Source organism: Diceros bicornis, chromosome 22 (assembly GCF_020826845.1).
Source record: "Diceros bicornis minor isolate mBicDic1 chromosome 22, mDicBic1.mat.cur, whole genome shotgun sequence".
Classification (NCBI taxonomy): Eukaryota; Metazoa; Chordata; class Mammalia; order Perissodactyla; family Rhinocerotidae; genus Diceros; species Diceros bicornis.
This window is the reverse complement of record NC_080761.1, coordinates 5,100,617-5,123,871: the sequence shown is the minus strand read 5'-3', so window position 1 is coordinate 5,123,871 and position 23,255 is coordinate 5,100,617. Positions and strand designations below refer to the sequence as shown.

General features: G+C 39.5%; 2 protein-coding genes across 9 annotated transcripts in view; one reads left to right on the top strand and one right to left on the bottom strand.

The window, feature by feature from the left end:
• FANCC (FA complementation group C) overlaps nt 1-23,255 on the bottom strand; it is a 267,168-nt gene that overhangs the window by 127,750 nt on the left and 116,163 nt on the right. For all 8 annotated transcript variants that reach the window (XM_058565471.1, XM_058565467.1, XM_058565468.1 and 5 more), the window contains one exon: nt 23,088-23,182. In XM_058565471.1, the coding sequence (XP_058421454.1) occupies nt 23,088-23,182 (95 nt within the window). The remainder of the gene's footprint in view (nt 1-23,087; nt 23,183-23,255) is intronic.
• Nucleotides 1-23,255, top strand: part of AOPEP (aminopeptidase O (putative)) — a 514,798-nt gene that overhangs the window by 488,977 nt on the left and 2,566 nt on the right. The gene's annotated exons all lie outside the window — the stretch shown is intronic.

Genomic DNA, 23,255 nt, shown 5'->3' with positions numbered 1-23,255 from the left:
TTATAAAGAACATCTATGAAAAACCCACTGATAAAATCACGCTCAATGGCGAAAAGCTGAATGCTTTCCCCCTAAGATCAGGAAACAGTCCAGGCGTCCGCTCTCCATAGCATGTATTCAACATTGTACTGAAGGTTTTAGCCAGTTCAATTAAGTAAGAAAAAAAATTAGAGGTGTACAGACGGAGAAGTAAAAATTAAAACATGACTATCTATGTACAAAATCCTAAAAAATAGGTTTAAAGCTAATAAGTTTAGCAAGGTCCCAGGATACTAAGTCAATAAACAAAAGTGTATTTCTATATACTGGCTACAAAAGACTGGAAAATGAAATAAATAATTAGCATCCAAAGACATAAAACACTTCGACATAAATTTAACAAAATATACGCAAAATAGGTACACTATAAACTACAAAATACTGATGAGAGAAATGAAAGAAAGACTTAAATGGACAGATATACTACGCTTATGGATTGGAACACTCAATATTGGTAAGATGTCAGTTCTCCCCAGCTGGTCTATAGATTCCAATCAAAATCCTCTCAAGCAGTTTTGAGGAAACTGATAATAAATATGGCTGGAATAACTGGATATCAATTTAGAAAAAAACAAACCTCTACCCTTACCTCACAACCATATAAAAAAATTAACTCAAAACAGATCGTATATCTAAATGTAAAAACTAACAATATAAAACTTTTGAAAGAAAATACAGGAGAAAATCTTTGTAAATTTGGTATAGGCAAAAATTTCCTAGGACATAAAAAGTTTGAATCGTAAAAGAAAAAACTGACAAATATAGATTCCATCAAAATTTAAAACTTATGTACTTTCAAGAACACTGTTAAGAAATGAAAAGGCAAGCCATAAATGGAGTGAATATTTTCCCTAAATATATATATCTGACAAAGGAACAGTATTTGGAATATAAAAAAAGCACTCTTACACCTAAATAAGAAGGCAATTTTGTGTGTGTGTGTGTGAGGAAGATTGGCCCTGAGCTAACATCTGCCAATCCTCCTCTTTTTGCTGAGGAAGACTGGCCCAGGGCCAACATTCGTGCCCATCTTCCTCCACTTTATATGGGACGCCACCACAGCATGGCCTGACAAGCTGTGCGTCGGTGCGCGCTCGGGATCCAAACCAGTGAACCCTGGGCCGCTGCAGCGGAGTGTGTGCACTTAACCACTTGTGCCACCAGGCCGGCCCCTGAAGGCAATTTTTTAAAATGCGCAAAATATTTGAATAGACACTTCACAAAAGAAAATATAGGCACAAGAAAAGAAGCTTTAACATCAAATCATCAGGGAAATTCATATTAAAACCACAAAAGGAAACCAGTATACACCCATGAGAATGACTAAAACAAAAACAGACTGACAGCACTAAGTGTTGGTAAACATGTGGAGCTACTGGAACAGTAGAAACAATCTAAATCGCTATCAACAGGTAAATGGATAAACAAATTGGTCTATCAATATAAGGAAATACTCCTCAACAAAAAAAACGAATCAACTATTCAGATAAGCTACAACGTGGATAAATCTCAAAAACATTATGCTAAATGAAAGAAGCCAGACAAGAGTTATATACCATATTATTTTGTTTATACGAAATTATAGAAAAGAAAAAGCTAATCTATGGTGACAGAAAACAGATCAGCAGTTGACTAAGGCCAGGGTTGAGAGAGTGATTGACTGGAAAAGGGCAACAGAGAACTTTTTGTGATGACAGAAATGTTTTATGTCTTGATTGTAGTGGTGGTTACAAGGATGTATACATTTGTCAAAATATCAAATTGTACACTTTAAAAGGGTACCTCTTTGTATGTGAAATTTGCCTCAATAAAGTCGATTTTTAAAAGATAATATTACAACCACAATATGTTATCTTAAATCTATGTAACAAAATCAACAAATTAAAAGAAACATTAAAAGGAAAAATCCACCCCAATCCCACTATCCTAACAAAGCTTTTTCATTTTCTGTGTTCCCTTCTAACCTTAGTAAATGCATACATATTTTGCAGTTGTTATTATTTTGCATAAACAATTTTGCATCCAACTTTTTATTTACATTATACACATTTTTTCACATTATTTCATAAGATATACAAAATGACAACATAATATTTCATCAAGTAGATATGCTATAATTTGGCCTAGACAGTTGAGTTGCTTCTCATTCTTTCCAATTATAAAAATTATTATAATTCACATCATGTATAAAGATCCTTTCTTAATTTGAATATTGTTTGGGATCAGCTCCCAGGAACCGTGACTAATCTTTTTTTTTTCCTTTTCATTTTAGAAGTTGTATCACTGGTAACAAAGTACCACAAACTGAGTGGCTTAAATCACAGGAATTTATTGTCTCACGGTTCTGGATGCTAGAAGTCTGAGATCAAGGTGTCGTCATGGTTCGTTCTTTCTGAGGCTGTGAGGAAGAATCTGCTTCATGCCTCTCACCTACCTTCTAGTGGTTTCCTGGTCATCTTTGGCATTCCTTGGCTTGTAGAAGTATCACCCCAATCTCCACTTTTATCTTCACAAGGTATTCTCCCCGTGTCCATATTTTCCCTTTTTATAAGGACAACAGTCATATTGGATTAGGGGCCCAGTCTACTCCAGCTGACCCCATCTTAACTAATTACATCTGCAAGGACCCTATTTACAAATAAGGTCACATTCTAAGGTATGCAAGTTTAGGATTTAACATATGAATTTAGGGGAACACAATTCAACCCCAAACAGGAGTTCTACTTGTTATTAAAAACTCAAAAAGCAGGAAACATAATGAAATGGTCAAGGATCTTCTCAGTCTCTAACAAGCCTTTCTACAGGAGGAATCACTATCATCATCTTAACTTTTCTAACTTTTGAATAACAACTTGGCCTCCCATAAACAGCACCTGATGCTGCTGTATGACAGACTAAATCTAGTATGGCAATTTTTAGTCACTATAAATGGTCGAGGGGTAGTCTCCGAACACCTAAACTAAACCTACATTTATTGATTTATTTATTTTTTTGTGAGAAAGATCAGCCCTGAGCTAACATCCGTGCTAATCCTCCTCTTTTTGCTGAGGAAGACCGGCTCTGAGCTAACATCTATTGCCAATCCTCCTCCTTTTTTTTTTTTTCCCCCAAAGCCCCAGTAGGTAGCTGCATGTCATAGTTGCCCATCCTTCTAGTTGCTGTATGTGGGACACGGCCTCAGCATGGCCGGAGAAGCGGTGCGTCGGTGCACGCCCGGGATCCGAACCAAGGCCGCCAGTAGCAGAGCATGCGCACTTAACCACTAAGCCACGGGGCCGGCCCTAAACCTACATTTAAACTTTTCTTCTCACTTGAAGGGTCTCTGCAGGGTACCTGGGACATCTCAGAATCATAGAATCACAGATTCCAAGGCGAAAGAGCCTTAGAGATAGCCTGGCTCAAGTTTAACCAGTGGCAATATATTTTTTGAGTGGGTTTAGAGTCACTCCTAAGTCCAAAGTGGTCTGCCACTTACTAGCTAATAAATTATTTCTCTAAATCTAAGTTCTCTCATCTATAAAACAGGGTAGTAATACCCACCTTCATGGAGCTGTGTGTACTTAATGAGAGATAATGCATCTAAAGCACATACTAAGCACTCAATTTACAGTAACTATCCATTTTTTTAATTTTAAAAATTGTGATAAAAAAGACATATAAATTTTACCATCAACCATTTTTAAGCATACAGTTCAGTAATGTTAAGTATATTCACGTTGTTTTGCAAGAGATCTCCAAAACTTTTTCTTCTTTCAAAACTAAAAGTCTATACCCATTAAGCAAATCCCATTTCCCCTCTCCCCTACAGTCCCTGCTCTACTTTCTGTTTCTGTGAAGTCAACTACCTTAGATATCTCATGTAAGTGCGATCATATAGTATTCGTTATCTTTTTTTTTTAAGATATGGAAATAACAGTACGTGAGTCATAAAAGATCTCACTAACAAAGCCAGAACAGATCTGGATTTTCTGATTCTTAGAAGAGTGCCTCATCTGAGGTTATTTTGTAGTTCTAGTTGAACTATGAAAGCCTACTGATAGCCAGAATTTTTATAAGTACTGCTTATGTCTACCAGAGAGTAAAGAATTATTTAAACCACAAAGCTTTTAAAAGACCTGGAAATCAAGATTTAAGGATTTAAATATGGTTGGTTCTTTTGCCATGCTGCTAATTTACAGAAACTCCAATGTTGTCAATATTAAACAAAACCAGAGCTGATAGGAACAACAGTCAAACTAAGACAAAGTATAACAATCTCTAGGTCAAAAAGAGTAAGCCAGTTATAGTTACCAGCTTACAGTGCCTGCATCCTGGGAGGGATGGATGTCAGCCCCCTAAAGAAATGCACATGTGTTCTGGGAAACAACTCAACCTCAAAACAGATGTAGAGATCACGCTGTGCATGTAGTGCAGATCCACACGGCCCCCACTGGGCTATTAGTGAATAGCCACTGGGCTATTCACTAAGAATTGCCTCCACTACAGACATTACTGTTTAAATTTACTTTTCACAGGGATTTATCCCTGAACAGCCCAAGGAGCACTATCCAGGTAATTTAGATGGAAATAAAGTTAGCCTGTGTCTTAGAAGCACATATCTGTGAGGCACAGATCTAAAAATTCCCTTCACTCTAGACTAGGGTTGGGGCACAATAGGAGAACTGGGGAGGGGGGTTGTGGAATAAGGAGAGGGCTGGGAGTTAGAGAAGGGGATCTGGTCAATGTTCTATTAACTAAGCCAACTCAATTAAAGTTATAGTTTAATGGAAAAGCCAACATGATCATAAAACAAAAATAAAACAAAATAAACAGAAAACATAAAACAGGTCATCCGGAGAACATCACTAAACATCTCAAACATCCTGTTCCTAATTGGCAATAAATGTCTTGATCTGGCCTATTTGAGCAGTAGCAACTTATTAAAAAACAATCTGATATAATTTAGAGTTATAATAAGCAGAACTCCAACTAAATAAAATGAAAAAAAGAAAAACCTAGCCAACAACACAAATGGTATGTCATTTTGCCCCTTCAGAGGAAGCAAATTTTCATTCTGGGAAGTTTAATAATAAGTTCAGTGTCTTCACATTAATGACTCAGGAGACACTTACCACTCCCCCAAAACATGCACATATAAAGACATAAAAAACATTCACAATTAGACTTCATGTGTGGAATGAACTGCTGATCACATCAAATGGACTTAAAATACCTGGGAATGAGAATAGCAGTGATTTTCACATTTTCCAGAGCCCTGCAAATGCTAAATACCATATTTATACTGCAAAACCAGAAAATGCTAAGAAAACTTTATCAGACTAAATAAAAACATGATATTTAGTAGGGCAGATGGCATTTCATGAATTTACTTAAGTCCTGAATTAGGTAGCCTACTACCAGACTCCACTGCCCTAACACAGTAAGGGCAGACAGCTTTGGTGGTTTCCAAAGCCCTGGGGAAAATACATGTACAAAACTAAATTTTCCACACTTTCCCTTTCTCAGCTGCCTGTTCCCGGCCAGTTCTATTCAATAACAGACAGAAAGAGAAAAGGAAGAGGACGCGATTTGTATTGTATTTCCTGAACTATGGTCCCAAGGATGTAAAGGGACACTGAAAGGCAATAAGGAAGGCAGACAGAAGACAGGGTCTCTACATGCCTCTGTCCTGGAATATGGCACAGAAGAGGAACATGGGACAGCTGCTAGCATGGTCTGATCTCCTCCTCCTCTCTGGTACATTCTTACTTGGCTTATTTCAAGGATCCTGCCACTTCTTCCCCTTACATTTCTCAATGAATGGTACTACCGTCCACCATGACACCCAAGTTTAAAAGCTAGGAGTTCTCTCTTACAGGGAAACAAATTGCCCAGTCCTCATGTTTCCAGAGAAGACAGAATGTCCACCCCACTCCCCAGGAGGGAAAAGAAGAGAAGGAATAGTTTTGGTATCTGTGAAGGATGTTGTGATGTTACAACCATATCATCCACAGCTATCTCTGCCTTGCCCAAGATCACACCCCCTTCCCAGGGTGGCCACATTCGAATGACTGATGGATGCAGAAGTGGAAAGGCCCAGCCCTCCTGTCCCAAAGCAGGGAAGTTCTGAATTGTCTCCCATCTCTGTCCCTGTAGGCACAGCAGAGGCTTATGTTTACACTGCACTGCAGTTAAACTTCTCCCTCTGTATAATCCTGCCTCCTTCCTTTCCCCTCCACAGCTGTCCTCCAAAGCACTCCCTACACACTAATCTCCAACTCAAAGTCAGATTTCCAGAGAGCCCTCTAACACCATCTCTCAATCCCCTCACTCTCTCCTCTCGAGGAGAAGAACTGACCTACTTGGTCAATTTGGGAGAAGAAACTAAAAATGCCCAGCATCATACATTCCTCTCCCTCTGTCTTTCCAACTTGCCTTACCTGCAGAAAGGATGTGTTCTGGTCTACTGTTGCAACACGCTTACTAGCCAGGTAGGCTCATTCCCTGCCAGGTAGGCCTATGGTGGTTCAGCTTAGCTGTGACTGGCTGATTTGTCTACCAAATCTAGAGGGGACCAACTGAACTAAGACATAAGTTACATTCTTGAATCTGGTTTAAGAGTTAAGGGATTGATGTTTTGATTTCCAACTACCTATCTCCAATATCTTATATCTCAACTGGTTCCTAACTCTGGAGAAGACAGAGGTGTTATTTATTAGTCCCCTAAAACCTCAACTTTATCCTTAAATGCTCCTCTCTCCTTTCCCTAACAACTAATCAGTAACAAGCCCTGCCCTCTTGTACTCTCAAATGTATTTTCAACAGTGAAGCCACTGTTTCATTTATATTTATATAATACAAGTGCCCCCCACCCCAATTTAAACTCCTCCAATTAAAATCCTTGCCTTCCACGTGAAGTAAATTCTTTAGTATGGGCCATTTGGCCCATCAGGATGTGGCCTAACTCACATGCATAGCTAGTATATGATAAATGGGACAGCCCATTCTTATTATCATTAGCAGGAAGGCCTTGTCTAGCTTTTCCTCTGCCTACTTTCCTACATGCACCTCAAATCACTTTCGGTCCTCCCAATTCCACGCATGCCCTGGGCCTCTGCTTACCTGGAAACTTGTACTTCACGATGCAAGCTCAATTGTCATCTCCGGAAAGCCTTTCTGACCACCCCTGCAAACCCGTCAACCGCCTCCCAACAAAGCTTTTCCCCCTTCTCTCTGGGCCACCACAGTACCTTGTATATGCTCTTCTTCTACTCCTTCACTTGTTATACTGCAATAAAACTACCTGATCCTTGAAGGTAAGGTCTTTATATCCCCTAACATCTGCTGGTACACAGTAGGCACTCAGGATATATTTAGGGAATAAGTGAATGAAGGAAGGATTAAGAAAAGACTAGAGGAGAGCGAAGGAGAAAGTAGGGAGGCACGCTAATCACGACAAATGCCCCCCCCAATGCTACAATTTAAATACTTTCAGTAGCTCTTTCAATCCTCCTATACTACTAATTTGATGAACAAACTCTCAACCTGGCATTCATGGCCCTCCAAAATTTCTCCCAAACTATTTTTCTAATCTTAATTTCTACTTCTCTCCCTAAGTACCTTATTTTCCAGCTTAACTGGAGTAATTCTTTTTTCTAGACCATGCCCAAATTTCTGTCTGTTCATTTTCTTCTTTCCAAGTGGAAACCCTACTGCCACCTAAAATCAACTGTTATTTACTCATTCAGAAAATAATCACTGAATGCTTACTATGTGCCAGGCACTGTTCTAGGCTTTAGAACAAAGTCTTTGCTCTCACGGAACTTGTAACCTACTTGGGAGGTAATGAGGAGATAGAAAAAAAAAATCAGTGGTGACATTAAGATGAAAAATAGGTCAAAATAAGGACAGTGAGTGCCTGAGACAGCATGATGAGGAAGGCCTCTCAGATAAGGTGATATTTGAGTAGGGGCCTGAAAGAGGTGCCAGAAGGAGCCAGGTGGCTCTCTGGGGAAGAGCTGTGGAAACAGTTGTATCAACTCTAGGGAGGAGGTTGCTGGGTACATATGAGGAACAGCAAGGAGGCCAGTGTGGCTGGAGTGAGGTGAGAAAAGGGGAGAGAAGATCAGCGAGGGCACATGGGGCCCGGTCACGGTGGGACTCGTAAGGCAAGTACAGACTTTGCATTTCACGCTCAGTGATATGGAAAACTACCAGAAGGTTCTGAGCAGAGGCTTCTTTTAAAAGCTCATTCAGACTGAGACCAGGGGAGAGCAAGGGTGAAAGCAGGAATACAGATGAGGTCTGCAATGGTCCTGATGAGAGGTGATGGTGGCTTGAATGGAGGTAGAAGCAGTGAAGTTGGTAAGAAATAGTCAGATCCTGAATATATTTCACAGATAGAATCGACAGATTTGTGATGTAAGAGGAAAAGAGCAGCCACAGATGATTCCAGGGTTTTTAACCTGAGATACAGGAAGGATGAAGGACACTTGCAACCAAGTTAGGGAAACCTGTAGAAGGAATAAGTTTTGGAGAAAAGATAGGAATTCATTTTGGACATTTAAGACGCTCATGGACATCCAAGTGGAGATATCAGACAGGCAGTTATGAGTCTGGAGCTCAGGGGAGAGGTTTGACCTGGAGATTTAAGCTTAAGACTTGTCAGCATGCACGCACGCTTGCGCATGCACACACACACACTCTCTCACACCCACATACTCAGTAATTTATACCTCTTTCATGGCTCTTTCCATATTTGATCTTGTAATAGATTTATCTCAAAATAAAACATAAAAGTCTGGGTAACCTATATTTTTGGAAAAAGAGAATGGACAAAATTCTGAATTATTAAATTTAATTAATTTTATCCATTCAGCAGTTTTTTATTTTGTGCCTGTTATGAGCTAGAAATACAATGCTGAACAAAACATACACGGCCCAATTCTGTGGAATTTAGGTAAGCTGACAAATACTGCTGAAATAATTTCTTCCTTAATTATTTAAGTAAAAAAGTTCTTTTTTAAGTATTCAATTCAAAAATCAACGCAGGTGTTTTTTTCAAGGTCACAGTGAAGAAAATTCGGCCCTCCACTGTCCCCAGCAATGGAGGACAGTGAAAGAGCAACGTACAGAGCATCAGTGCTCTGTTTTAGAAAGCACAGACGCAGTGCATCACACATACTGCATGAGCTTTGGACCCCTGGTCGGAGCAGGCCAGATGTCACCTACTATGGAATCTAATTGCTTTTCCTGCAAGTCAGTGGTTTCACCAGGTCAAGGCTGGTTTCAAGGGTGAGAAGTCTGGGGAAGCACCTATCTTGATTTCTTCATTGCATTTAGCCCATGGATGAAATAAAGGACCATCATTCCCAATGCAAAACTGTTTAACTTTATTAAAAAAAATTTTTTTGGGGGGTAACTTCACTCCATTTTAACAATTGGACATTTTAGTACATTCAATTTCAGTTTGTACCTTTGAATCCTGCAAGTCTGAACAAATACTACTTTTACAACATTAGTTTAATCTTGTGCTTTATTTTTCTGAGATGGTCTATCTAGAATATTTGCAGAAAAAGTAAAAGCCAAGTTCATAAAATATGTAAGTTATGTCAGTTTTTCAAAGGTGGTTGCAATGAAGCTTTCTAAAAATAGTGATTCATCAAATCAAGGTCACACTATATTTGAAAGCTCCAAATCTGGATAATAAAGCTCATAATTGAAGAGGAATTTTCATAAGGATGCAAATCAAAGAAAGGGATATTTTTCAAAAAAAAATTTATATGGCCAGTCTTTTGTTATTTGGTAAGCTATAGCATGGCTAACGGTGTCATTTGCAGGCCAGTCTCTCTTTTGGCATGATCTTGCGGTGACGTTCAATTACTGGGTTTATGCCATTTCAGTGTGCTACTATGGAAATGAGTGTGAGGTGACAAACATAAATTCACTTCAAGAATGTGCAAAAAAGTGAACTAGACTAAGGCTGGGAAGGATCCCTTCTTTCTTTCTTTATTTTTTTAAGGGCTTTACATGGATTATTTCATTTAATCGTTCAAAAAATTTATGAGGTAGAAACTGTAATAATCTGCATGTTCAGGTGAAGTAATTAATGCTCAAATAAGTAATTTGCAAAAGACAATGAAGCTAATAGATACAGTGGGGACATAAACCAGGTCAAATTTAGTCTCTTTCTCTCTCAAGTCTTTAAATATTATGCTTAGAGGTATATATAATGCAAAGAAAACACATTTCAATTTATCTCTAAATAAGAATGCTAAAGGTTTCCCAGTTTTTATAAGAAAAATAATATAATTTATATTCAAGGAAAACTAAATGACCTGTATGTTTTAACGTTTTTGTCCAGTTCTCTTACAACAAGTTCAGCAGGCCCTGGTCCTACCACTCATGCCAAATTGACTGATGGAAGATCCAGGCATATTTCCTATTACTCCAAATTTCAAATGTCTGAAATCATGGTCCATACCAACATCAAATCAGAGGCCATCATGGTGACTGGAGCTGCTTCATTTGCCTTGGAGCTCCACTCTCATCTTGTTCTTTCTCACAGAAGACAAGAAAGGAAACAGGGTCCCATTTCAGTGCATCCACACTTGTACTGGACAAAATTCTGAATTATTAAATTTAATTAATTTTATCCATTCAGCAGTGTTTTACTTTGTGCCTGCTATGAGCTAGAAATATAATGCTGAACAAAACAGACACGCCCCACTAAATTCTGTGGAATTTAGTGTCTAGTAAGCTGACAAATACTGCTTAAATAGTTGCTCCTTTAATCATTTAAGCCAAAAAAATTCTTTTTAAATATTCAATTCAAAATTTAATGCAGATGTTTTTTCAAGGCCACAAGGAAGAAAATTCATTTCAACTCCAACGGAGTAGTGAAATTTCTCCTCTAGAAACCTGGACTTGTACAAGGCTCTTGCATCCGTGGATATCTGCTCAAGTCAACATTTTCCAAGCACCCTGGCAAAGGGGCTGGCACTGATTCACAGGCTCCTGCCGGTTCCACAGCCTGAGCCAGGGTCTTTCTGCCAATATATTACCCAATGCACAGGTCGATGAGACTTCTCCCAGGTCCCTTGGCATATGGTGCTGGATTCCACAGAAGCACTTTTGTTCACAGATAAATGTCAAATTATAGACATTAAGGAGGGACAAAAACGAGGGATGTCTTATGCCACTCTCCAAGGATGCCCTCTTCAATAAACATCTTCCATAATGAGTGGTGGTAGGAAAAAATCAACTCTGAATCAAGTATGAATTACAGCAACTTTTAAGAAACTATAAGTATTTTGTTAAATTCACTATTTTTTTTAAATGAGGTGTGCCCCATTTAACTTTTTTTTTTTATTTTCTTTATTTTTTTCCCCCAAAGCCTCAGTAGATAGTTGTATGTCATAGCTGCACATCCTTCTAGTTGCTGTATGTGGGACACGGCCTCAGCATGGCCAGAGAAGTGGTGCGTCGGTGCGCGCCCGGGATCCGAACCCGGGCCGCCAGCAGTGGAGCGCGCGCACTTAACCGCTAAGCCACGGGGGCCAGCCCAAATTCACTATTTATTCATAGTATCGTTTGAATAATAAGACTTCATCCCCGGCCTTGCCCTTGAATTTCACCTTGTCTCTGCTGTCTTTCACTAATCACCCTTAGAAAATACGCTATTTTCCCTTTTAAAGTACCCTTCAAACTTGGACAATAATTCTTTCCCTAGGTTTCGATATCCCAGCTGGGCCAGGTTAGCATTTTAAAATCCCAAACAGCACAAAAACAAATAAGAATGGAAATTACCAACAGCATATTTTTTTATTTCTCTATTGATTTTTTTATTGACCCATTGGTTGTTCAGTAGAATTCAGTTTAATCACTACATATGTGTGAATTTTCCAGTTTTTTCCTGTAATTGATTTCTAGTTTCATACCACTGTGGTCAGAAAAGATGACTGATCTGATTCCAATCTCCTTAAATTTATTAAGTCTTGTTTTGTGGCCTAACACATGATCTGTCCCGGAGAATGTTCCATGTGCACTTGAGAAGAATGTATATTCTGCTACTTTTGGATGGAATGTTCCATATATATCTATCACGTCCACCTGGTTTAACATGTCGTTTAAGGCCACTGTTTCCTTACTGATTTTCTGTCTGCATGATCTATCCATCGATGTAACTGCCGTATTAAAGTCCCCTACTATTACTGCATTGCTATCTATTTCTCCCTTTAGGTTTGTTAATATTTGCTTTGTATATTTAGGTACTCCTATGTTGGGTGCATAAATGTTATATCCTCTTGTTGTACTGATCCCTTTATCATTATGTAATGCCCTTCTTTGTCTTTTATTACATTCTTTGTTTTAAAGTCTTGTTTGTTTTAAAGTTTTGTCTGAAATAAGTATAGCTACCTCAGCTTTCTCTTGATTTCCATTTGCAAGGAACACCTTTTTCCATCTCTTCATTTTCAGTCTGTGCATGTCCTTACATCTGAATTGAGTATCTTGTAGGCAACATATAGATGGGTCTTGTTTTTTTTAATCATTCAGCCACTTTACATCTTTTGATTGGAGAATTTAGTCCATTTACATTTAAAGTAATATTGATTGGTATGTACTTATTGCCATTTTGTTAATTGTTTTCTGCCTGTTTTATAGTTCTTCTCTGTTCCTTTCTTCTTCTATTGCTCTCTTCCTTTGTGATCTGATGACTTTCTTTAGTGGTATCCTTAGATTCCTTTCTCATTATCTTTTGTGTATCTACTATAGGTTTTTGCTTTGTGGTTTACCATGAGGCTTACATATTACAACCTATATTTATAACATTCTATTTTAAGTTGATAAGTTTTTTTTTTGATAACAACTTAAGTTTGAATGCATTCTAAAACTCTACACTTTTACTCCCACTCCCCCATGTTTTACGTTTTTGATGTCACATTTTACATCTTTTTATCTTGAGTATCCCTTAACTAATTATTGTAGTTATAGTTAGTTTTACCACCTTTGTCTTTTAACCTTCATACTAGCTTTATAAGTGGTTAATCCACTACCTTTACCATATATTTACCTTTACTAGTGAGATTTATACTTTCATATGTTTTCCTATTACTAATTAGCACCCTTTCTTTTCAGCTTAAAGTGGTCCCTTCAATATTTCTTGGAAGGCCAGTCTAGTGGTGATGAACTCCTTTAACCTTTGCTTGTCTAGAAAGCTCTTTATCTCTCCTTCAATTCTGAATAATAACTTTACCAAATACAGTATTCTTGGTTGGAAGTTTTTTTCTTTCGGCACTTTGAATATATCTTGCCACTGCCTTCTGACCTGCAAAGTTTCTACTGACAAATCTGCTCATAATTTTATGGGAGTTCCCTTGTATGTAACAAGTTGTTTTTCTCTTGCTGGTTTTAAGATTCTCTCTTTAACTTTTGACATTTCAATTATAATGTGTCTTGATGTGGGTCTCTTTGGGTTCATCTTATTTGGAACTCTCTGGGCTTCCTGGATCTGGATATCTTTTTCCTTCCCTAGGTTAGGGAAGTTTTCAGCCATTATTTCTTCAAATAAGTTTTCTTCCTCTTTCTCTCTCTCTTCTCCTTCTGGGACCCTTATAATGTGAATATTAGTCCACTTGACATTGTCCCATAAGTCCCTTAAGCTATTTTCACTTTTGTAAATTCTTTTTTCTTTTTGCTGCTCTGCTTGGGTGAGTTCTACTGCCCTGCCTTTGAGATCACTGATCCTTTCTTCTGCTTCATCTAAGAAGGGTTCTTGCTGTTGAACCCCTCTGGTGCATTTTTCATTTCAGTTATTGTACTCTTCAGCTCTGTGACTTCCGTTTGGTACTTTCTTATATTTTCTATCTCTTTGTTGAAGTTCTCACTATGCTTATCTATTCTTCTGAGTTCAGTGAGCATCTTTACGACCATTATTTTGAACTCTTTATCAGGTTAATTACTTATCTCCATTTCATTAAGGTGTTTTTCTAAGGTTTTATCTTGTTCTTTTGTTTGAAACACATTCCTTTGTTTCCTCATTTTGCTTTGCTCTCTGTTTGTTTTTATGTATTAGATGAAACACCTACCTCTCCCAGTCTTGAAGGAATGGCCTCATGTAGGAGATGAACCTTATCTTCAACCCTGCAGTAGCTCTTGGTTGTCTCTGGGACTTTTGTGATTGCTGAAGCAGTCTATTTTACTTTTAATAGCTCCCAGTTGTTGCGGGTGTGCCAAGACCTGTCTGTGTCCCAAAGGGAAGAATCTCAGTCAGCACTAGTTTCAGGCTGATTGGAGGCCAGACCCTCAGGCAGCAGCTTTTATAAAGTGTGCAAATATATACAGTCAGGTGGGACTGCAATCGTAAACACTGCTGGCCTCCAGACCAGGTGATCTGGAGATATCCCCTGGGTGACAGTTGCAAAACGTGGGGCTCCAGATGAGTGTATAAGTTCCTTTCTGGGAGATACCAGTGAGCTGTATAGCAAGACAGAGGGAATGTACAAAGATGGTGACCCCCAGCCTATGTTCCCTGAGAGCACCTCCACAGGCCTCTAGATGTGTGGCAAACCTGAAGCCCGTCCCTCAGGCCAAAGCTCCAGGACAAGAAAATAGGCCTCTTTCACAGAAAGACTGGGAGTGTGTTTCAGTCTGCTGTCTCTGCACTGCCCTGGAAGTGGCAGCCCACCAAGAACTGTCTCTCTGATCGTTACAGTCCCATGGGACCCAAAATGCAAGCCCCCTGGCCATCAGAGCCAGGCAATCAACGGGTGTCCCCTATGTGACAACCGCAAACACTGGGGCACCAGAAGTAAAAACTGGGGGCACCAGACATGTGTAAGAGCTCCCCTCTGAGAGATACTGGTGCTCTGGAGTGTGGTAGAGAAAGAGTATGAAGATAGTGCTTGCCTTCTGAGGTCTCTGGAAAGGTTTACAGTCAGCCCTGAGATGTGTGTTTATTTAGAAGTGTGCCCCTCAGGCTGCAGCTATGACAATAAGCTTATAGGCCTCTTTCACAGAAGAGTGAGCTCCTGGGTCTGTTGAATCTTGCTGTGTTCTGAGGGTGGCAGCTGCTGTTTCACTAGGTTATAGTCCTGTGGGACCATAAGCGGAAGCCCTAATGGCCTCCAGCACCAGGTGATACAGAGATATCCCCTGGCAGCAGTTGCAAAAATCGAGGCAGCAGACTAGGGCATAAGCTCCTTTCTGGGAGATACTGACGAGCTGGAGTGAGGGGAAGGGAGAGCACAAAGATTGCGGCCACCAGCCTCTGTTCCCTGAGAGCACTTCTGTAGGCCTCTAGGTGTATGCCAGACCACAAGGCTGCCCCTCAGGCCAAAGCTCCAGGATACGCAAATAGGCTTCTTTCTCAGAAAGACTGGGAGTGTTTCAGTCCACTGAATGCCCTGGGGGCAGTAGTCTGCCAAGAACTGTCTCTCTTACAGTCCCATGAGATCCAGGAACACAAGCCCCCTGGTCTCCAGAGCCAGGAGATCAAGGGGTGTCCCCTAGGCTGCAGCCACAGAAACTGAGGCACCAGATGTAAAAAAAAAAAAAACAAACAAAAAAAAAACGATCACAAGACATATGTACAAGCTTCCCTCTGGGAGATACTGGCACTGTGGAGCGTGGGAGAGGGAGAGCATGAAGATGGCCTGCTAAGGAAAAAACAAAACAAAACTGATTGTTTATTAGATTCTAATACAGTGAAAAGTAGGGGAAAATAAAAGAAAAAGAAATTATATCTCTGCATTTCTTTGCCTGAAAATTGGGATAAGACCATCATATGCATTTAGAGGCAGAAAGGCCTTCTTGGGCTCAGGGACAGCAAGTTTAACACACAGTGTTATAATACAATGCCTCTTTTCTCCAAACCAAAAATCAGAGTGTATGGTGAATGTATGCATGGTGTATCTACCAGACAAAATGTTTGAAATTTTAACTTTTCCCCCAAACCAGAGCCATTCAGTTCTATACCTATGCACCGACATGATATGGTCCAAAAGAACCTGAGCTTTGAAGTCACACAGATCTGGGTTTGAACTGCAGCCCCACCACTTACCAGCTGTGTAATTTTGAACAAGCTACTTAATCTCTCTATGTTTCCATTTCCTCATCCATTAAAATGAGGCCAATATTATCTCCTCCTCAGGGTTGCTATGAGGCTTATATGAGATCATCCATGAGAAGTACCTAGTACAGGGCCTTTCCCATAGGAAATGGTCACTCCTTCGCCTCACTGGATTCTTCATGTGCAGCACTGGCAGACATGTAAGAGATACACTAAAATCCCAGTAAGGCTATTTATGAAAAAAAAGTATTCTAAAAACTAAAAAAGAATTAATGATATAAAAGTAAAATATTTAGTATCTAATAGGGCATACATCCACCAAAGTGCACAAAGGGCAAAGAAAAATCAAGAGGTCAATATATAAAGCAGATAAAGAGAAGGAGGAGAGACGTCCTGATGGAGAAAACAAGTGACAAGCGAAAAGTGTGTCTTTGGTGGATGGAAGCCTGTAAGAGGACAATAAGAAGGAGAAGCAAAAACAAGGACAGATCTTCAAGTCCCAGGTATCGCATTCCGAAATAGATTAAAAAAAAAAAAAAAAACACACAAATGATAAGTTCTACTACTGTTAAAAGGAGTGAAACAGAGCCAGGGTAGAGGAAGATCCTCCCACGAGTCCCCCCAGAGACCTCTTAGTGCAGCAGTCCTGGGTCTGCTCCTAGGCAGGGCTGGAATCTGAGAGGCAGCACACTCAACACAGACAGAGCAGCTTCTCACACACTGACTCACACCAGCCAAATCTACAGGAAATGATGTACAGCTCAAAACAGCAATTTACTGACAATAACAATAGGTATATTTTTTCACTGAAGAGAGTACTCACGATTTACTATTCAGGGTAGCATGAGGAATACCAACTAAAAAAACTGGTAAAAATTAATATTGGTAAAAATCAAAATACGATTTGGTCATTCAACAATACTCATATATCCAACAAACATTTACTATGCATTGACGGTATAGGACAGACATAAAGCAAGATAAACTTCGGCTACAAGGATGACTATGACACTGTCCCCACTCTTGACCATATAGGTAAAAGATACCTATAATATGATTCCCTTCAGTATGAAAGACTAAGAACTACAGATAATGTGCAGACAGAGCAATTCTACTTAGGGTGAACTAGGGAAAGAAAAGGGACAAATGAGCTAGATTTTTGAAATTATCTTTCAAATATGAGCTTTTTAGAAAAACAAGGGTAAAAAACCATTCAGAGGAAAAGAAATGTGCAAAGTACACATCTATGAATATGTTTGCCATATATAGAGCCAATGTGGTAAGATCCTGGGATAGCCTTCATGGTACGTAGGGTACAGAGATTGGGAAATGGAAGGATACGAGGATTGAGAAAAGGTTGAGAGAAGCTTCATATACCAAGGTAGCTGTGGATTTTAGCAATTAGAGTAGTAGTTACTAAAGTTGGGAATGTGCACTCCAACTTGTGCACAAGATAATCCATTGAGATGTGAAGAAAATATTACAACTTTTATATATGAGAAGAAATTAAGCTTTAGTGATATTTCATAAATGAATCAATGCTGCAGCCTCACTCAGTCTACATGTAAGATGGCCACATGTCACAAATTGTCCAAGCAATATCTTGAGGAAAGAGTAGGGGTTCCATTACACACAGGGATCCCTCAGGCTTTCATTCACTTCAATATATGCATTACAGTTTCTATGGGACCAGCAAGGAAGATGTACTGATTACACTACCTAATTAAAGTAACCATCAAATGGACACAAAGCTTAGAGATTCTTGCAAAGAAGTCAGAGATTAAAGAAAATACTATGAATGCAACATAAGTGAATAACTAGGAAATGGTATGGCTGACACGTCTACCCCCACTGTAAGTCTCATTAAGAGGTTAAGATCAAAAGAGGCTGGCAAAAAATTTTCAAAATTATCAGGAAGATCATTTGAAATAATAAATTTATAGACCTCATCAATCATTCATTCATTCAAAATTTGACTGTGCCAGGTACTGTTCAATTTGCTAACAGTAAACAAAGCTGATAAAAATCAATTTTGCCCCTAGGGTATAGCAGCCATTGAGAGTCTCACCAAATTAATTGATTATAATGCCAATCAAAATCCCAACAAGTTATTTTGTTTTTTGGTGAAAGCTGACAAGCAGATTCTAAAATTTAGGTAATGGTAATACAAAGTTTCATTATCAGCCAAAACTGTCTTGATAAAGAACAAGATGGAAAGACTGCCTCCTGGATAGCAAGACACTTATAAGGCCACATTAATGAAGACAATGTCGCACTGGCATAAAGACAGTGTTTTAACCAGGGGTCTCCAGAGAAACAGAACCAATAGGAGATTATATCTATCTATATAAAGAAATGTATTATAAGGAATTGGCTCACGCAATTATGGAGGTGAGCAAATCCCAAGATCTTCAGAGTGAGTCGGCAAGCTGGACACCGAGGAGAGCTGATGGTTCAGTTCCAGTCCAAAGTGGAAGGCCTGAAACAAGGACAGCCAGTGGTGTAGGTCCCGTCTGAAGGCTGGCAGTCTCAAGACCCAGGAGGATCCAATGTCTCAGTTTGAGTCTAAAGGCAGGAAAAAAGCTGACGTCCTAGCGCAAAGGCTATTAGGCAGGAGGAATCCCCTCTTACTACTGGGAGGGTTCAGCATCTTTGTTCTAGTCAAGACTTCAACTAATTGGATAAGCCCCACACACATTAGGGAGGGTGATCTTTGATTTAAATGTTAATCTCATCCAAAAACACTCTCACAGAAACATCCAGAATAATGTTTAACCAAATATCTGGGCACCTCATGACGCTGTCAAATTGACACGTAAAATTACGCATCAGAGACAGACAACGAGATCAATGGAGAGATTTTGGATCATAACCGCACATACAGACACCTGATTTACGATGAAGGTAGCACTGTACATCAATGAGGAAAGGACTTTTTAATAAAGGTGTTGGGACAATGGGGTATCCAAATGGAAGCATGTGCAACTGACTCATAAACCAACAACGACCTTCTGTCTTGCTGCATTTATGGTTAACGGTATACGATTATGTAAGTACTGATTTGTGACAGGTATATGTTATTAGCTTTAGATTGCTAAAAGTTAAATAATATTATCCCTAAACATCTTTTTATCAGTTAATATTCCAGGCTTGCCTAGGACAACAAGGAGGGAAACTGCTTTCCAAATCTCCCATATCCTCAACCCCTCTGTACCAGCACTTTCTTCTCAGAGTAAAGCATATCCAGGACTTTCTTAATTTCAATCAACTAAACTCTATGCTCTAGTCTGGCTTCCACCTCCTCTCTCCTTCCTTCACTGCCAAGTTTCTTCAAAGAGTAACCAAAGTTTATCACCTCTGCTTCCTTACCTCCCCATTCTTTCCTCAACCTGTGACAATCTGGCTCCTTCCCTCTACCTCCCACTAAACCTATTCTCACCAAGGCGATTCCTCCTAGTAGCTAAATCAAAGTAGTGCTTTTCAATCCTTATCTTGCTTTATGCTCTACAGCTGTTCTGTCCAATACAGTGACCACTAGCCACATGTAGCTACTGAGCACTTCAAATGTAGTAAGTACAACAAAGGAAGTGAATTTTTTTTTTTTTTTTTTTTGGTGAGGAGGATCAGCCCTGAGCTAACATCTGCCAATCCTCCTCTTTTTGCTGAGGAAGACTGGCCCTGGGCTAACATCCATGCCCATCTTCCTCCACTTATATGGGATGCCGCCACACCATGGCTTGCCAAGCGGTGCGTCGGTGTGTGCCCGAGATCCTAACTGGCAAACCCCGGGCCGCCGCAGTGGAGCACCCGCACTTGCACCACCAGGCCAGCCCCAGAAAGTGAATTTTTTTTTTTTTAATTTATTTTTTCCCCCAGAGCCCCAGTAGATAGTTGTATGTCATAGTTGCACATCCTTCTAGTTGCTGCATGTGGGACGCGGCCTCAGCACAGCCGGAGAAGCAGTGCATCGGTGCACGCCCAGGATCCGAACCCGGGCCGCCAGCAGCGGAGCCCGCGCACTTAACCGCTAAGCCATGGGGCCAGCCCCCAGGAAGTGAATTTTTAATTCTTTACATTTGAATTAAATTTAAGGCCAGCTCTGTGGCATAGTGGGTAAGTTTGGCACACTCCGCTTTGGCAACCCGGGTTCAGTTCCTGGGCATGGACCTACACCACTCGTCGGTGGCCATGCTGTGGTGGTGACCCACATACAAAATAGAGGCAGACTGGCACAGATGTTAGCTCAGGGCTAATCTTCCTCAAGCAAAAAGAGGAAGATTGACAACAGATGTTAGGTCAGGGTGAATCTTCCTCCATCAAAAAAATTTAATTAAATTTAAATTTAAAAACTGACACTTGATTCATTTTAAGTTTCTTTGGAATAATATGGGTATGTGAACCTATTTTTTCAACTGCAAATTTCATGAAATCTAAATACAGATCAACAATTTCCATTGAAATTTAGCATCTGAGTTAAGGTGTAACATGTAGATGTAAGTGTAACATACACACTGAATTTCAATGACTTACTATGAAAAAAAGATTATAAAAATCTCATTAATTTTTATATTGATTATATGTTGAAAGAAGTGTTTTGGATACATTGGGTTAAATAAATATATTATTAAATTTAATTTCACCTATTTCTTTTTACATTTCTTAAAGCAGCTACTAGAAAACTTAAAATCACCTATGTCGTATGTATTTTATTTCTATTGGACCGAGCAGTGCTACAGCATTAAATGTGAATGACTACTCATTCCTTCTAAAAACACTGCTGCTTTTCTCCTTCTACTTGTTTGACTCCCTCGTTTTAGTTTACAGTGTAGCTCATTCTTCCACTCACTCCGTAAATGCAAGTGTCTCCCAACGTTGTCCCTAGGCCCCATCCCCTCCCCACACTAGGTTCTATCCCTGGGTGATGGATCTCACCCTCACCCAAGGCTTCCACTGTTCCATACCCTGAGGACTGTCAACCCTCTATGTGCAAACGCGCTCGCTCTCCTGAGAACGTGATGTTCAACTCCATCTACACCTAAGCACATCTGCACTCTGTCATTACATCTTCTGGAGATTTACCTCATTAATATCATAAATCTGGCGCCTCTTCTCCATTTCATTCAGGCCCTCACGATTTCTCACTTTTATCACAATAGTTTCCAAAGTGCTATCCTTGCCCCCTTCCAAATCAACTTTCTTTTGCTATTAAGTTTCTACAACTCACACCTGGCCACATGATTTCTCTGTTTAAAACACTTTGGTGGTTTCCCCACTGCCTTCAAGATAAAATAAAACCTTCTTATAATGATACATAAGGCTTTATGCTTCATCATCAACCCTACAAAATCCCAAGCGCAGGAATATCTAAGCACCTGCAGTTCCCTGAATACAAGATTTGCTTCCTTACCACTATGCTTTGCACGTGCTCTTTCTGTCGACAGAAATATCCTTCCTAAAACTCTATACCTGCTCTCCTAGTCATCCTTCATAACTCAGCTGATATATCACCTCCCCCAGAAAACGTCTCCAAACCCTCAAGTCTGAACAAGTGTCCCTCCTCTGTGTCACTATCACACCTATACACAGCTTTACCAATAACCCAATCACACTGCCTTGGAATGATCTGCTTACCAGTCTGTGAATTCCCTGAAGGTAGGAATTGAGTGTTTTAACTTTACCGCCCTGTGCTATACTTAATAAGTACCTAGAGAAAAAGGGACACAGTATTAAATAAGGGAAACTCATAGAATAAAATTTAAAAACAGGCTAATAAAGTCATGAGTTAAATGAAGAAAGTTAACCCAGTCACTCTAAAAATACTTTATTAGATGGCCTATTTCAGGACTTAATGAGTTAGCCAATAAAAAATATATCCTAAATAATCATTGATGATTATGATATGAAATGACTTAAAAAATTAAAGACTAAATATGTTATTCTATTTCTATAGCCTTGTTTTTTATACCTTTTCTTCCCTAATTTTACTTATCAGTTCCTTTCTTCAGCTCTTTACATTAATCTTCCTTCTAATTAAATTTTGCAATCTTTCCTACCCTCACACAACCCTTTTCACTTCTGTCGTGCCTTCAATTCTTCCAATCTAACAGAAAAGTACTAATACTGTCTTTGTCATTTCTGTCAGCAATTTTGTATTAAACAAAGAAAAGGTAAAAAGCAGCGAATGGAGTGATATCACCAGTCAAACTGATAGACAAAACCATATGCATTAATCTGGGCGGTGATTTCATAACACTAAGTAGCTAACTTGAACCACATGCACACTAAATGGAGCATGACAGGCATCAGCGAGCCCATGGGGTTACTGCAGCAGGACAGTGGGGGTAAGACAAGAACAGCCAACTTGCTGATGGCGAGGGCAGCCACGGCCCAGCCTTACAACATTCTCCAACTTGTGCTCGCCCTTCAAGAGGAAGCAAGGAACAGACAGGGAATTCAGGAAGCTGTCAACTATCTGGACTAGCACAGCTAGGTAACCCATTTGACGGTGTAAGCAGCAGGTGCTAGTCTGAGCACAGTGGCCCGGGCACCACTTTAGGACACAAAAGAGAGACTGCTGTTCCCAGGGCACTTTTGAATTTTAGTTTTACTACAGAACAGATTCTGAGAGAGGCAGAGAAGTACCTGGAGAGGAATTATATAATTATTTAAACCAGATTGGTAGGGAGAAACAATTTTTTGAAGGACAGCAATTGCCAGAAGGAAAGAGAGTACATTCTTTCAATTACCTGAAAGTAACTTTCTAAAACCACTCAACATTAAGTCTTGCAGGCTTGGGAAAGTTCACCCTAAGGATCGATCTCTTATGGAATTCACAATCAAACAAAAACGAAATCTCTTGAATAACTTTACACCCAGCAAGATAATGTAACAGTGAAGGGTGTGTTTGAAAAAGTTTCTAAACCATCATAGAACTGGACTGTCAAAGCCGCACCTTTAAACAATTTAATTCAAAGCAGTGCAGGGCAAGATTTATTCTTACCCGTGTCCAGGAGTTAAGTTTCGAGTCTCCAGAATTCCGTGGTTCCTTGTTAATCAGACAACATAAACACCATATTAGAATTTTTTGGCTTTCATCTGCAAAAAGGAAAACTAAAATGAGTATGTTGTATCAATTAGAAAGAAAAGATAATCGATATAAAAAATTTGT